General features: G+C 45.2%; 1 protein-coding gene and 1 long non-coding RNA gene across 4 annotated transcripts in view; one reads left to right on the top strand and one right to left on the bottom strand.

Annotated features, from left to right (window-relative positions):
• Nucleotides 1-1,119: 1,119 nt before the first annotated feature.
• LOC134099352 (uncharacterized) lies at nucleotides 1,120-1,874 on the bottom strand. The gene is made up of 3 exons (XR_009941122.1): nucleotides 1,615-1,874; nucleotides 1,435-1,510; nucleotides 1,120-1,253 (listed from the first exon to the last, which is right to left on the bottom strand). It is a non-coding gene; the product is annotated as an uncharacterized LOC134099352 (long non-coding RNA).
• A 6,107-nt stretch (nucleotides 1,875-7,981) lies between these two features.
• The window catches only part of hif1al (hypoxia inducible factor 1 subunit alpha, like), a 23,559-nt gene continuing 18,516 nt past the window's right edge, over nucleotides 7,982-13,024 (top strand). For 2 of the 3 annotated variants that reach the window (XM_062552137.1, XM_062552136.1), the window contains exon 1: nucleotides 7,982-8,121. In XM_062552137.1, coding sequence (XP_062408121.1) covers nucleotides 8,096-8,121 — 26 coding nt within the window. In that variant the 5' untranslated portion in view covers nucleotides 7,982-8,095. Of the gene's footprint in view, nucleotides 8,127-13,024 lie in introns of all 3 variants that reach the window. The other variant, XM_062552138.1, reaches the window with a different exon arrangement.

The following is a 13,024-nucleotide window of genomic DNA, read 5'->3' as shown; positions in this document are numbered from 1 at the left end:
TTGAGCTGCACTGGCGAGACCACATGGGAACTCGTCTTAAAGAAAGAAAGATCAGATGCAGGGCCCCAGCTGTGGCACAACGGGCTGGGGTACCTGCACCGCACGCTGGTGACCCGGGTTCAATTCCTGGCCCATGTTCCTTTCTGGTTCCTACCCCTGCTCTCCCTTCCATTCACTTCCTGTCAATATCTACTATCAAAGTAAGTAAAAGAATACATTTAAATTCAAGTGTTTTTCATTTGGTTGGTTCAAGTTGCTACTTGAGCTGCACTGGCGAGACCGCAGAGGACCTCCTCTTAAAGATGCGGGTGAAGAGAGAGCATCTCCTCTCAGGTGAGCCAATGGGGACGCACAGGAGCAAAAAATAACAGAGGTTCAAAAAGTAAAAGAATACATTTAGATTCAAGTTTTTCTGTTTGGTTGGTTCAAGTTGTTACTTGTGCTGCACTGGCGAGACAGAGGACCTCCTCTTAAAGAGAGAACTGATGCGGGTGAAGAGAGAGCATCTCTTCTCAGGTGAGCCAATGGGGACGCACAGGAGCAAAAAATAACAGAGCTTCAAAAAGTAAAAGAATAAAATTAAATTCAAGTTTTTTGTTTGTCTATTTGAGCTGCACTGGCAAGACCACATGGGACCTCCTCTTAAAGATGCGGGTGAAGAGAGAGCATCTCCTCTCAGGAGAGCCAGAGGCGGAGCATGGCTCCTCATCCAATGGGGCCGCATAGGAGCAAAAAATAGCAGAGGTTCTAAAAGAATAAATTTAAATTCAAGTTTTTCCGTTTGGTTGGTTCAAGTTGTTACTTGTGCTGCACTGGCGAGACCGCAGAGGACCTCCTCTTAAAGAAAGAACTGATGCGGATGAAGAGAGAGCAGGTGAGCCAATGGGGACGCACAGGAGCAAAAAATAACAGAGGTTCAAAAAGTTAAATTTAGATTAAAGATTTTGGGGCCTTTTGAAGTAAAGGGTGACAGTAAGTGAATGGGAGAAAGAGCAGGGGTGATATCCGGAAAGGACCACGGTGTGAGAATCGAACCCAGATCGCCGGCGTACAGTGCAGGTGCCCCAGCCAGTTGCACCACAGCTGAGGCCATCCAAGTTGCTACTTGAGCTACACTGGCGAGACCGCAGAAGACCTCCTCTTAAAGAAAGATCTGATGCGGGTGAAGAGAGAGCGTCTCTTCTCAGGTGAGCCAATGGGGACACATGGCTCCTCATCCAATGAGACCGAACAGGCAAAGGACTCTGGGGAAACTGAACAAGAGGCAGGTTGGAAAAGGTGACTTGATGCATTTATGAATTTATGATTTTAAAAAAAGATTACTACTTCGATCATACAATACAAAATATTAATCTATGAATTAGAATAGATTCACATTTTGGACATGTGGTGCTCCCACTTGGACACAAGCCTGTGTGTGTACTGTACACTTACCGGCAATATTGTCAGTGATGCTGATTGCTGTGGCTCCATCTGCGTTGGCATTTCTTTGGCTGCCTGACTTGTTTCTCTGATCATCGGAGAGGCAGAGTAGTCAATCATTATTTATACAAATCTTGAGTTTGTGGCATATCATAACAGTGTTTTAACATAATGCAAAAAGGTCAATTTTACCTTCAGGCAAGACTTAATCTTCTTCATATTTGGAAGGAACTGAAAGCATCCACTCCTTCTCTCGTCTTTCTTAGGTATAGCGTCATTATCATTTGTCGTAATCTCGCTGATCAAAGATCTCACAACAGTCTTCTCTACTGAGGGGTCCTTTATCACCAAGGCCGACAGGACACTGTTCTTTGATCCATATTCACTCAGGAGGTCATTGTAGGTAACTTTGAACACTTTGCAAATGTTCACACCAGCAGGGCAAAAGTCAGTTTTGGAGACACCAAGTGTTGCTGTGAGATCAGAGAGCACCTTGTTGATAAGTTCTCTGCAATGATCCAGCATATCGTCAGAGAGTGAATCCTCATTTTGTAGCTTTGACAGCAGGCGGATCATGAGCACAGACACAAGACTGGAGTAGTCCGTAGAACCTGCCTGACTGTCTGCACATCTCTTGTCGTCCAGGAGTCCTGAATCTGGTGTGTTGAAGGCAACACCATAACCAGACTCCTTCAGAAAAGCTTCCATATCCATGGGCGAACGCGTTGCCAGGGTGAGTATATTCATGACGTCAGCGACCATCGCATTCATGGCAACCTGCAGTACCTCTGCCAGAATCTGAGACGGTGATTCCGCGGCCCGGTCCTCTCCGTTTCTGGCCATGGAGCTTAGGCCACCTGGACAGGACACTGAGGCAGCGGCTGACCTCAGGGGGGCCCTTGCACCTGACTTCCATGACGAGGGCAATTTGAAGCAAGGCAGAAATAAATCCCTCACACACTCCTGTGCGAACATGCCTATGATCTGGCTAACCATGGCTCCTTGAGGTACATCCTGGGCCTGTTTGATGGCAACAAGAGCAGAGTCGGAGGCAGACTTTGCAGCAGCAACAGTTTGTCTACCCTTCAGGAGAATCTGGTAAACGTCCTCAATCAGGTCCTGAGAGGACTGAATATGTCCCTGGGAGAGAGCCTTTTCTAATCTCTTCCACACTGAGGTCAGATGACCCTGAGAGGGCGGCCTGCTGGAGCTCTCCTCATTTTGCAAGCCGAGCGTCGAGGTGATGCTGTTCACAGCGCTCACTACGGTTTCGTGCGGTACACACGCAGAAGCCTCATCTTGAGGCAAATCGCTCAGGTAAATGTTCACAGCCACCAATGTGTCTGCTGCCATGGGGGCTGCAGTGGAGTCCTCTGGTATGACCACAGACTCTTCAGGAAGGCTCTCCTCACTCCAGTTTGACCAGCTTCCTTCTGAGGTACCAGATAAGGAGGAGAGGGGCCTATCATGGTCCAGGTCAGTGTGAGGGTCCACCATCCCAACATCTTCAATCAGGGAATCAATGACGACCTTTATCTCCTTGGCGTTGTCGTCAGAACTTTGGAACTTGCTTGAGTTTGCAAGCTCCTCCTGAATGCAAAGCAAGACTTGGCCGATAGCCTCCTTAGCTGAAGCAGAATGCACAGCCTTCCTTTGGCGGCTTGACAGCTTCGTAAAGAAATCTCTGAGATTCAACTGCAAGCGACCGTACATATCACGTGTGGCGGACCACACTTTCAAATCTTGAGTCAGAGCATCTTGGACTGGGGAGTTCATCAGGCATCGGACTCCATCTAGAACGGTTCCCACGACGCTGGATGCGATGGAAGCGGAATCAGAGGCAGGAGAGAAGCCTAGAGGGTTGTCCAACATCACGGGTCCAGTAAAACTTTGCGCTAATTTAAGCAGCACCTGGCTCACTTCCCTAGTCACAGTAGCGTGGAACTCATCGCTGGAGAGTTTGTCTGCCATTTCAGATTTCACAAGGCTGGACTCACCAGAATCACGTGTGCCAGAACAGGCCAGTTGGGTTCCTAGCTCAAGGATAATGCTATTTGCGACGGAAGCTACAGCAGAGCTGGAAGAGTCAGCTGGAACTGACTTTGACTTGAAGAACATCTTTCGCGTCACTGCTTTTGCACAGCCATTGCAGCCCTCACTTTGATGCTTACAGTGCGCAGAGACCTCGGAACACAGGGATTGGTCCTCAAGCTGTTCAACTTGGCCTTTGCCCTTGCACGATACATGGGCGAAAAACTCTCTCACGGTGTCTTCCACACTTTGGAAAATTGTTGAAACACCTGTGAAACAACCTCCTTTTGGAGTCCCATTGTCACACTGCAGGGTCTCAAGACAAGTCCTCATGCCATTTACGAACTGATCAACGATGCGTTTGGCTGCAGAATTCACATCTGGAGTGGTCTGTTCATGTTCCAGCTGGCATCTGGAGCCCACTGGCAGATTTTCGGATAAATCTTTGTTGAGCATTGGGCCATCAGGCGAGCATGCGCGCAAAGAAATGCAGCCACTTACTGCCGTAAGCATCACATCACTCGCTGCCTTGAGAGCTCTTCTCTTACACTTTTCACTGCCTAGGTTTGAGAGGCACGGAAGAGATGCGCTTGCTGGCCTGCCAGACAGTTGCTCATCACATTTGGTGTCGTCAGTTGGTGATGAGCCGGATGATGACCAGTTGTCGATTTCGGAGAGGATGCCGTCCACAAACTCTTGAACAGGTGTATTCAAAACCCGTTCTCGTGAATACTTGGGCAGGTATGAAAAAGCCACATCATTCAAAACATCTATGGTGCAAGAGTCCAGCTCGTTCTGGGTCATATGGCACACCCTCACAGCGGCAAGGGCTTGGTCACTTTGAGCAAGGAGCCTCAGCTCGGACTCACTAACAACGGAGGGCACTGTTTTCACAGAGTCATGGGAGCTGTGAGCATCCTCCATCACTCCCGACTTCTTCTCCATCACTTTCTCACTCTGGTGAACAGAAGAGGTTCCACTCAGCTTCTTGAAAAAGTGCCAAAGCATGGCGCGCACTTTGTGATACAGCCCTCCGGTGACTACGACTCTCTGGTTCTTTAGGAAGTGTGGACGGTCTCTGCCCTGAGCAGCCGATCCCCCCTCTTTCTCACACATGGGCGAGCTTTGAGTGGCCCTAACTGCTGACATGATGTCGGCCACAAAAGCATCAACAATCAGAGAGGCAGTGCTTTGGACAGATGGGGTGGGAGAAGGCAGACCATCGTTTCTTGGTACCGCACTGCTCTGTGGCCGGATCTCAGCACTGAGAACGTCGCTGACGGCCTTTGTTGCCTGGCTATGGAAGTCTTCACAGCTAAGTTTCTGCACTATCTCTCTGTGAGCCTGGTTAGCCTTTTGGCTGGCAATCTCTTCATCGCTTACTGAAGGCTTTTCCTCTATTAGACATAGCTGAGTATCTTCAACAGAAGTGCTTTTGTCAGTCAAGATTCTAAGAGCCATTTTCATCGATGCCAGCAGTGACTTTGCCTTCTTGTTTCCATCAAAACATGTTTCTGCGGCACTGATAACAGCAGTCATCGCTTCTCCAGTAGTGCACTCTAAGGCTGTGTCCAGCTCTTCATTTTCCTCCACAGCCAAAATGGTGCCTGTCTCAGAAATGGCATGAGCATCAATCAGAGAAGTCACAATGTGAACCAACTCATGGCTCTTGGTCTCCTTGGCGCCATTCGGCATCTTGCAGGCCTTGGCAATGTTGAAGTTGACCATGTCAAGAACCTCTCTAACGATGGCATGGTTCAAGTGGTTCGAGTTGGCTGCAGGGCCGACTCCATCTAATTTGCTCAGATTCTTCTGAACAGAGTTCCGGATGCTCGCCACGGATATCCCATAATTATCTTTCAGGAGTCCACTGAATGAAGCAGCTCCAACAGATGAGCAAGACCTTCCAGACAGAGGAAAACACTTTATCACACTGTATACACTATATTAAAGTCATAGTATCATATTTTGTATCATATATACTGACGTTATTACATTCTTTCATAAACCTACCTCTTTGGTGACAACTCAACAACAGGCGTCTCTTTGAGGGCAATTACACACCATGAAGGCAGCCTGCTAGTGTCATTCTTTGGAACAATATCCACCAGGTTACCATGCTTAAGAATCATCACATCTTTTTCATCCTCGATGTACATGATCGACGATGATGATGATGACGCACATCTGACTGGTGTCTCACTGCTAGGCTCTTCAGGTTCGTCCACTGCACCTGACACCGGTGGAGTCTCTGGGTCTCGTATCGCCAGTCTCATAACAGCTGGAATAACCACCTTGAGGGCACTCAAGGACACCACCTGTACTATGCTTTTGCATACTTTGAGGACCGCGACCCTTGTAACCTATTTTGAACAAGGACAATAAATCAGGTTGTTCTGCATGACCTGTTGACCTCTGAAACTAATTACAGTGCATGAAAATATTGAAAATATTGTATTGAAATATTGTATTGAGAACAATGACAATGACAACCACACTCAGATTAGCACCACTGTTCACAACACTTTATGTACAAAATCATTAAAATTTTGTAAAATAGGTCTTCTAAAGGACATGCTATTCTTTTGTCATTTTTGTAACATTTGTTATATTGTATTGAAATTACTGATCACTCTAGCAACACCCTGGCAACCGTCTCATTAAGCCAAGCAACAACCTGACAACCACCATTATAATGTTAACCTAGCAGTCATTATCATAATGTCAACATAGCAACCACAAAGGCAATCACTTTAAATAGCATAGTAAACACTGTGATAGCCCTAGCAACAATCTTAATTACCTTAGCAACCACTACCATACTGTAAACATAGCAACCAACATAGCAACCAGCATAGCAACCACCATGTCTACCCTAGCAACACCTTAGCAACCATATCAATCACCCTAGCAACAACCAATCAACCACTATCATGTCAACCTAGCAACTGCTTTAGCAACTAACATAATTACCCAAGCAACAACTTGACAACCACCATTATAATGTCAACCTAGCAGCCATTATCATAATGTCAACATAGCAACCACAAAGGCAATCACTTTAAATAGCATAGTAAACACTGTGATAGCCCTAGCAACACCCTAGCAAAAATCTTAATTACCTTAGCAACCACTACCATACTGTAAACATAGCAACCAACATAGCACCCAGCATAGCAACCACCATGTCTACCTTAGCAACACCCTAGCAACCATATCAATCACCCTAGCAACAACCAAACAACCACTGTCATGTCAACCTAGCAACTACCCTAGCAACTAACATAATTACCATGGCAACCTTCATAGCAACCACTTTATTTAGCTTAGCAACCACTATGTCTACCCTAGCAACACATGTTTGACATATTTACATTGCATTTTATGCATTTTCATAACACATAAAATGCAATCACTGATAATTCTTTGTAATCATATTTCTAGGTATGTAAAATTATTTTTGGTAACATGTTAAATAGATTAGTCACTCACAGGGCCAGTGGTTCCTTGAGAAATAGCTGTCCATTGCCTGCAGAAGAGGTACAATATGTAATTTGAGTGCTTTTGCAGATTAAATTATAAAATACTGTTTCAGGTAGGACAAAATGAGACACATACTCTTTCTCCATGTCCTTTAAGTAGGTACAGACTGACAAACCCTCAGGCAGCCTCACGGTGTGGACTTTCACCGATTTTTGCTCCGCAGAGGGTGAGGGAGGTGTTAGCGGAGCTGCTATACAGACAGAACAATACAGATTTAGGTTCCAGGTTACAAGTTCATTTTGATATCGCAACACGTAGGCTACATTTCGTGTTACAAAACAGAATGAAGGGGGTATAAAGCCTTACCGTCATCACGTGTGGCACTTTGCTCCTCAGCAACCAGTCTTTCACTGGAATTCACCATTTTCTAGATATTAAATAGCAAGCTTTTTTATCCCTGAAAGGCACTTTCTAAATGACATATTTGTTATTTCTATTATTATTATTATCTATAATAAATAATTCCCAGTAATGGATATGGCTAGCTGAGATTTACCTACCTCCTCTCACTGATCTATAAAGAATACTATTCTTTATAGATCAGGTATGTCTCAATTCGACCAGAGCATTTTCAGAAATGGGCTTCCCTGTAATCGATGTGCGATCAACTGAATGAAATATTGCTGAGGAGAACTTTGGATAATTTATTTCATTGTGACATCACAGTCGAGCAGGCCAGGCCCAGGCTACGTCAGACGCATCGTGAACTCTGTCAACAACTTTCCCGTGTTCCTTTTTTCACAAATCTGCTACAGTTTTTCCATTTAAAACAAATATGAATAAAGTAGCCTTTCAACCTGCTTTGAATAGCCATGCGTTGGCTGACACTGAGGAAATAAAACATTTAGGAGAAATAAATGCCCATATGATGACATTCAGAAAATAGTATGCAACCGAACCAAATGACCGACTTTTACTTTGACAATAAATGGCCTCTTTTATTTTTTTTATTTTTTACTGTCCGTCTGTGTAAAAGGCTCGCTGGCGCCCTCTCATATCAAATAAGACACACGCATTGCCTCTCACTGGTGGTTTGATTTATTGTACAACATCTGTGAGAAAATAAACGAAGAACAGAAGTCACTTTTCACATTTCATCATGAAGGCTGCTCCTGAGCCGAAAGGGTAAGGTAATGTGATGATTTATGGTGAAATGTGTTGTTCTTTTCAGCGTAGCTGTGTTTCAAACACGATCGAAAACAAGAGGTCTGGCATCATCATGATACTGTAGCATGTGCTGGAGGAAATAGCAGCGTTTATGATAGCTAATGTACACAGTAACGCTGCTGCTAACTTCGGCTAACTTGCACTACTCCGAAGGCGAATGCAAGTATATTGATATTGGCGATATATCAATTTGTATCCAAGAACCATATTTCAGAAGTAATAAATCCGCTTTACAACTTGGTAACTACAGTTAGTTTGCCCTGCAAGCCAGTTACAGTAAACGCTAACAGAAAGTTTTGCAGAATTAGAAGTTCTAAAGTATTTCAGAAATTGGGATACACCGACAGTAATGTGTAACGTTAGGCTACTATACGAGCTTTATTATTTTGCCTCGTCGCTGAACGCACCATCAAACATCAAGTTTATCATACGGTGGTCTAGCTTGAACTGCTGCAGAATAAAAAGGAACCAGTATCTGTGTTTAGCGTTTGCATCTTGACAGTCGAAATTCTAATGGTCCGGAAGGGCAATCTTTGTTATTGTTTCGGATATAGCAACATGAGCGCTTTTTGTATGGGTTTGACTATGAAAGCAAACAGATGGACTCGGTTGGCTTTTAAAGAGTCAACAAAGCAGAATGGGTCTCCAACCCTTATAAAACACATCAAGCATCTGTTAATCGTTTCTGACAGATATACGCTTTAATGAAGCTTCTCTGAACAGTTGTTGAAGTAGGCTAATGGCATGAGATTATTGCATGTAGATTCATACAATCTTGAAAGGCATGAGAGTACATTGTGTTCTCTGCCCTTTAAACACCAATTGCAGATTTCCTCAGCCTGGTTCACTGTTTGTCACACACACACACACACACACACACACACATATGGAGAGGGATTGAGGAAGGCTATCACGGTATGTTTTATTACAGTTGCATAACAGCACGGTCCATTCTTTGAGGCTGCCCAGGTGAGAGAGGGTGCATGCTGCTCCAGGGGAATTGTCCTCATCCCAGACTGGAAAGTCATGGAATAAGACCCCAGTAAATAGGCTGCGTTCTTGCCTACAGAGTGCATGTATGTCTACTGTAAAACAGTTGCCAAGAAAGTGTCAGGTCTCCCGGCATGAGTGTGTGTGTGTGTGTGAGAGAGAGAGAGTTAGTGTGTGTGTGTGTGTGTGCGTGCTGTTCAAGGACACAGTGTTCCTGCAAACAGATCTCTGCACTCACAGGATTTCCAGCGTGCCTGACCGTGTGTGTGTGTGTGTGTGTGTGTGTGTGTGTGTGTGTGTGTGTGTGTGTGTGTGTGTACTGTCCTGATATTGAGGTAGTCAGTGTAGAGCAGAATAAGGGAGCTGGGGAGAGCTACAATCAGGTGTTCCCTACCAATTCCTTCACCGAGCTTTCACTGTGTGTGTGATGGTTTCCCCGCCGTGTTCCCCCCCCCCCCCCCCCTCCCGCCCCCCCCCCCCTTTTCAGGCTTAACCTCGTCCTCTCCTTACTTAAAGGCACAGTGAGGATTTTTTTAACCAATAAATGATTTAACTAGACCTACGGTAGTGATGACATTCTCAATCTTTCCCTGAGTGCAGTGCACATGTCATGCTTGTGGTGGCTTTGCGGTGTATGTGCTTGTAGTCTTTATAGAGGGGCAGAAAAATGCAGCTAAGGCCTTAAAGAGACGCTGATTATTTTGTAAAGTTTGTTTTTGATCTTTTGATCTCTCAATTATGATTTCACTGTTGTCTCTGAAATATAGCCTAATTATACTTCTGCTGCCAGTGTTTGAGTATGCCACAACTATTAAGAGACAGAGATTGTTGACTGTTCTATGCAAGCTAATAAAGACATAGATAGACCTCGCAGTTGATACACAGTTTGTCACTTATGTTGTATCACACATCACATACGTCACAACAGTATATCATACATTAACTGTATAGGCTAAACATAGCTTCACTCAGTCTTTATTGGCTGTTTGGAAAATTCCTGAGCAGATATAGCTGGAGGAAGAAAAAAAAAAAAGCTGGAGATTATTTGCTGCTACAGTATGTGTGAAAGTCACCCTGCACTAGCGAGTCACATGCAACCCACAGTATACATCAAATCATGTTTTGGCCATATGCCAACTCCGTTCTGCGCAAAACATACACACACACACACACACACACACACACAGGTGTGGAGCTCTGGGGCTCTTGAAGCCTCTCCATGGGAAGCAAGGGTGTAGAAAAGGGAGAGAGGGTCGTAAGTGACGTCTACAGTACAGTGTGCTTTAGTGCGCTTCTCCCTTATTTTACTCAGTTACATGTTTCAATCAGCACTTTAAGAGACTGTGAAGAGAAGAGCAAAGCATGCTCCTCCTGTCCCTGTATTTTGGCAGGGAACCGATACCATCAGCATTTGCCTGAAGCAGAGGAGCAGACTGACACAAAAGCCCAGGGTCCTTATGTCTCGTCTGGTGACGTCAAAAGCAGCGCTCTTTAGGCTGTGCATGCTGCCTCTGATGAGCAGATAGACGTGGCGAGCCTGCACATGTAGGCTGCGGCTGATGGGCGGGAGTCGAGATAGAGACAGATAGCCTACGGCCCCAGCCTCTGGGCTCTCTCTGGAGCAGAAGTGACTTTCTGAGCCATGTCCCCACATAGCCCCCAAAAGGACACGTACCGCTGTTGTGTACTGTATGCTGCTCAGCAGACAGGGAAGCAGCCGTGTCCTGCTCACAGGGCGGCTGTCTGTGCTGTGTTTTTGGCTGGTCTCGCAGGCAGTGGGGTTGTTGCTCCAAACCTGGAAGAGGATGGAAGGAGGACAGTTGAGGACACTACAAGCAGACAGAGAAAAAAAAAAAAAACATCAGCAAAGACTTTTGTAAAAGTTTTGGAGTTTGTGTTTTTGTTTATGCCTTTGCATACCTGTATGAAGATTTGTGTAAACAACAGGCCTTTTTTATGTGCACGTTGTGGTCTGTATTTACCAGTAACATCTACGTAATTTAAAAGCATCTGTTGTTTTTACCCCAGCAATCTTTCAAATGCTCCTCAAAATCTTTTGCATGGTATTACATAACGCACTGCACTCTGTGCCAACACTGGTTTCCAAAACATCTAGAACTGAGACAGCAGCCATGTATTGTTCAGCGTCTGTCTGACGCCTCCTTCTCTGGCAGTTGGACCAGCGGTGACGGCAGAAGTGCTGGAGTTGTCATCCCGGTGCCAGATGAGCTGGCTGGACTCCACTAGTCTGCTTCCAGCTATTGATGCACAACATCAGGCTATTATCTATAGCGGAGAGTAATTAGGGGGGGGGGGTGGGGGAGGCCTGGGATTCATGCATCCTGACTGGAGGTCAGAAGGGCACAGCCTTGAGAGGACAATCGGCCCAGAGCACTTCTGACCAGTGGCGTTACTTTGCACAGTGTGCTTAAGGCGTATTGTTTTGCCTTTGGTATTGGCAATGCATTTTGTTGAGGGATTTTTTCCCCCATGTCATTGGTCAATATACCTGATGTTGGAGGAAATGTATGTCCATACACAGGAGTGGAATGCATTTATTTCTCAGATTAGCTTAGGCCTACTGTAGGTTCCAATATAGTATTTGTCACTGTATTGTGAGGGAGTAGAGGACTGTGATGATAGGGCCCCTATTAGCCTAGCAACGACTGCAAAATAAATGGGCAAAGAAATCTCACAGGTGGGAAATCCTTCTTTGATGGTGTGCGTTGTCACATATTCATGATATGATAATTGACCACCCTTAACAGCTGTGTGTCCTTTAGGCCTACTAACGCAAACGTCAAAACGTCTAGCCTTGATTGATATCTGACTAGCGCTTTTCCATTGACATTTGACATAATATGGGCGATGCTGTGTCGACTTTTTCACATCTCTGAGTTACAGTAGGCCTATGTAAAATCTTAGTTGAGCATCTCCATGAAGGAACATGACGTCAACGTTCTCGGTTTTTTTTTCATTCATGAGCGGTGGGTAAGCTACGGATTCCCTCACGTAACCTGCATAGCCTTCGCCTCGGTTTGTTTTGAAGGCCGAGGCGCTAAATGAATACCATCCAACCCACGTCGAGGTGTAGAGGCTGACGTACTCTTTTTGTCTCATGTCTCAACTTGCCACATGCCGCCCTGTAGGGCCAAAACACCGTCCCTCCGTCCATCCCCCAAACATCACGTAGGCCCTACACAAAAACACATAGCGCACACATCCCCCCATGGTCACGTAGCCAGCTGACTCCCAATGAGAGCTGTCAGTCACAGTTGCTCAAATTGCGAAACAATAGATTTGAAGAAGACGTTGTTGTAGTGAGTTTTGTGCGAAAGAGAGGGGGGGTGTTAGTAGTTCTATTTGCAGTTTCACAACGAAGTGTGATCTGTTTCACCTCAGAAGATGCTCCTGGTGTTTGTGATGTGATGTGTGTGAATTGTAGGCAAACAGCTTTCCATGTTTTGTTGTTGAATGATTCACATGGCTATTTGAATTTTTGTTTTCCCAAAGTAGCCCTACCTGAATGCAAGACACAAATAATTTACTGCTCACAGATCAGATATAAAAATCAACACTCAATGTGAAATAGCATAAATCTGTGCTGTCTTCATGCAAGCCCATATTAAATAGTCAGCAATCTAAAGGCAACTGGTTAAAGTTTAAGAGAAATTTCCCCAAATATGAATATGAGGTGGGCCTTGGCTACATTGGATAACTGTGTTTTACCTGACTGTGAACAGCCTACATAATGACCAACACTATTGTGTTAAGACGCAGACAGCCAGACAGCGTTGTGATCTTGAGTGACTCGAAAAGCCAATAAAATCCATGCTCAGGGGTTAAATCTTAGCGCCGGGAGATGGAGCTG

This window comes from Sardina pilchardus, chromosome 13 (assembly GCF_963854185.1).
Source record: "Sardina pilchardus chromosome 13, fSarPil1.1, whole genome shotgun sequence".
Lineage (NCBI taxonomy): Eukaryota > Metazoa > Chordata > Actinopteri > Clupeiformes > Clupeidae > Sardina > Sardina pilchardus.
Note: the sequence above shows the minus strand (reverse complement) of the source record. Positions and strands in the feature narration are given on the sequence as shown.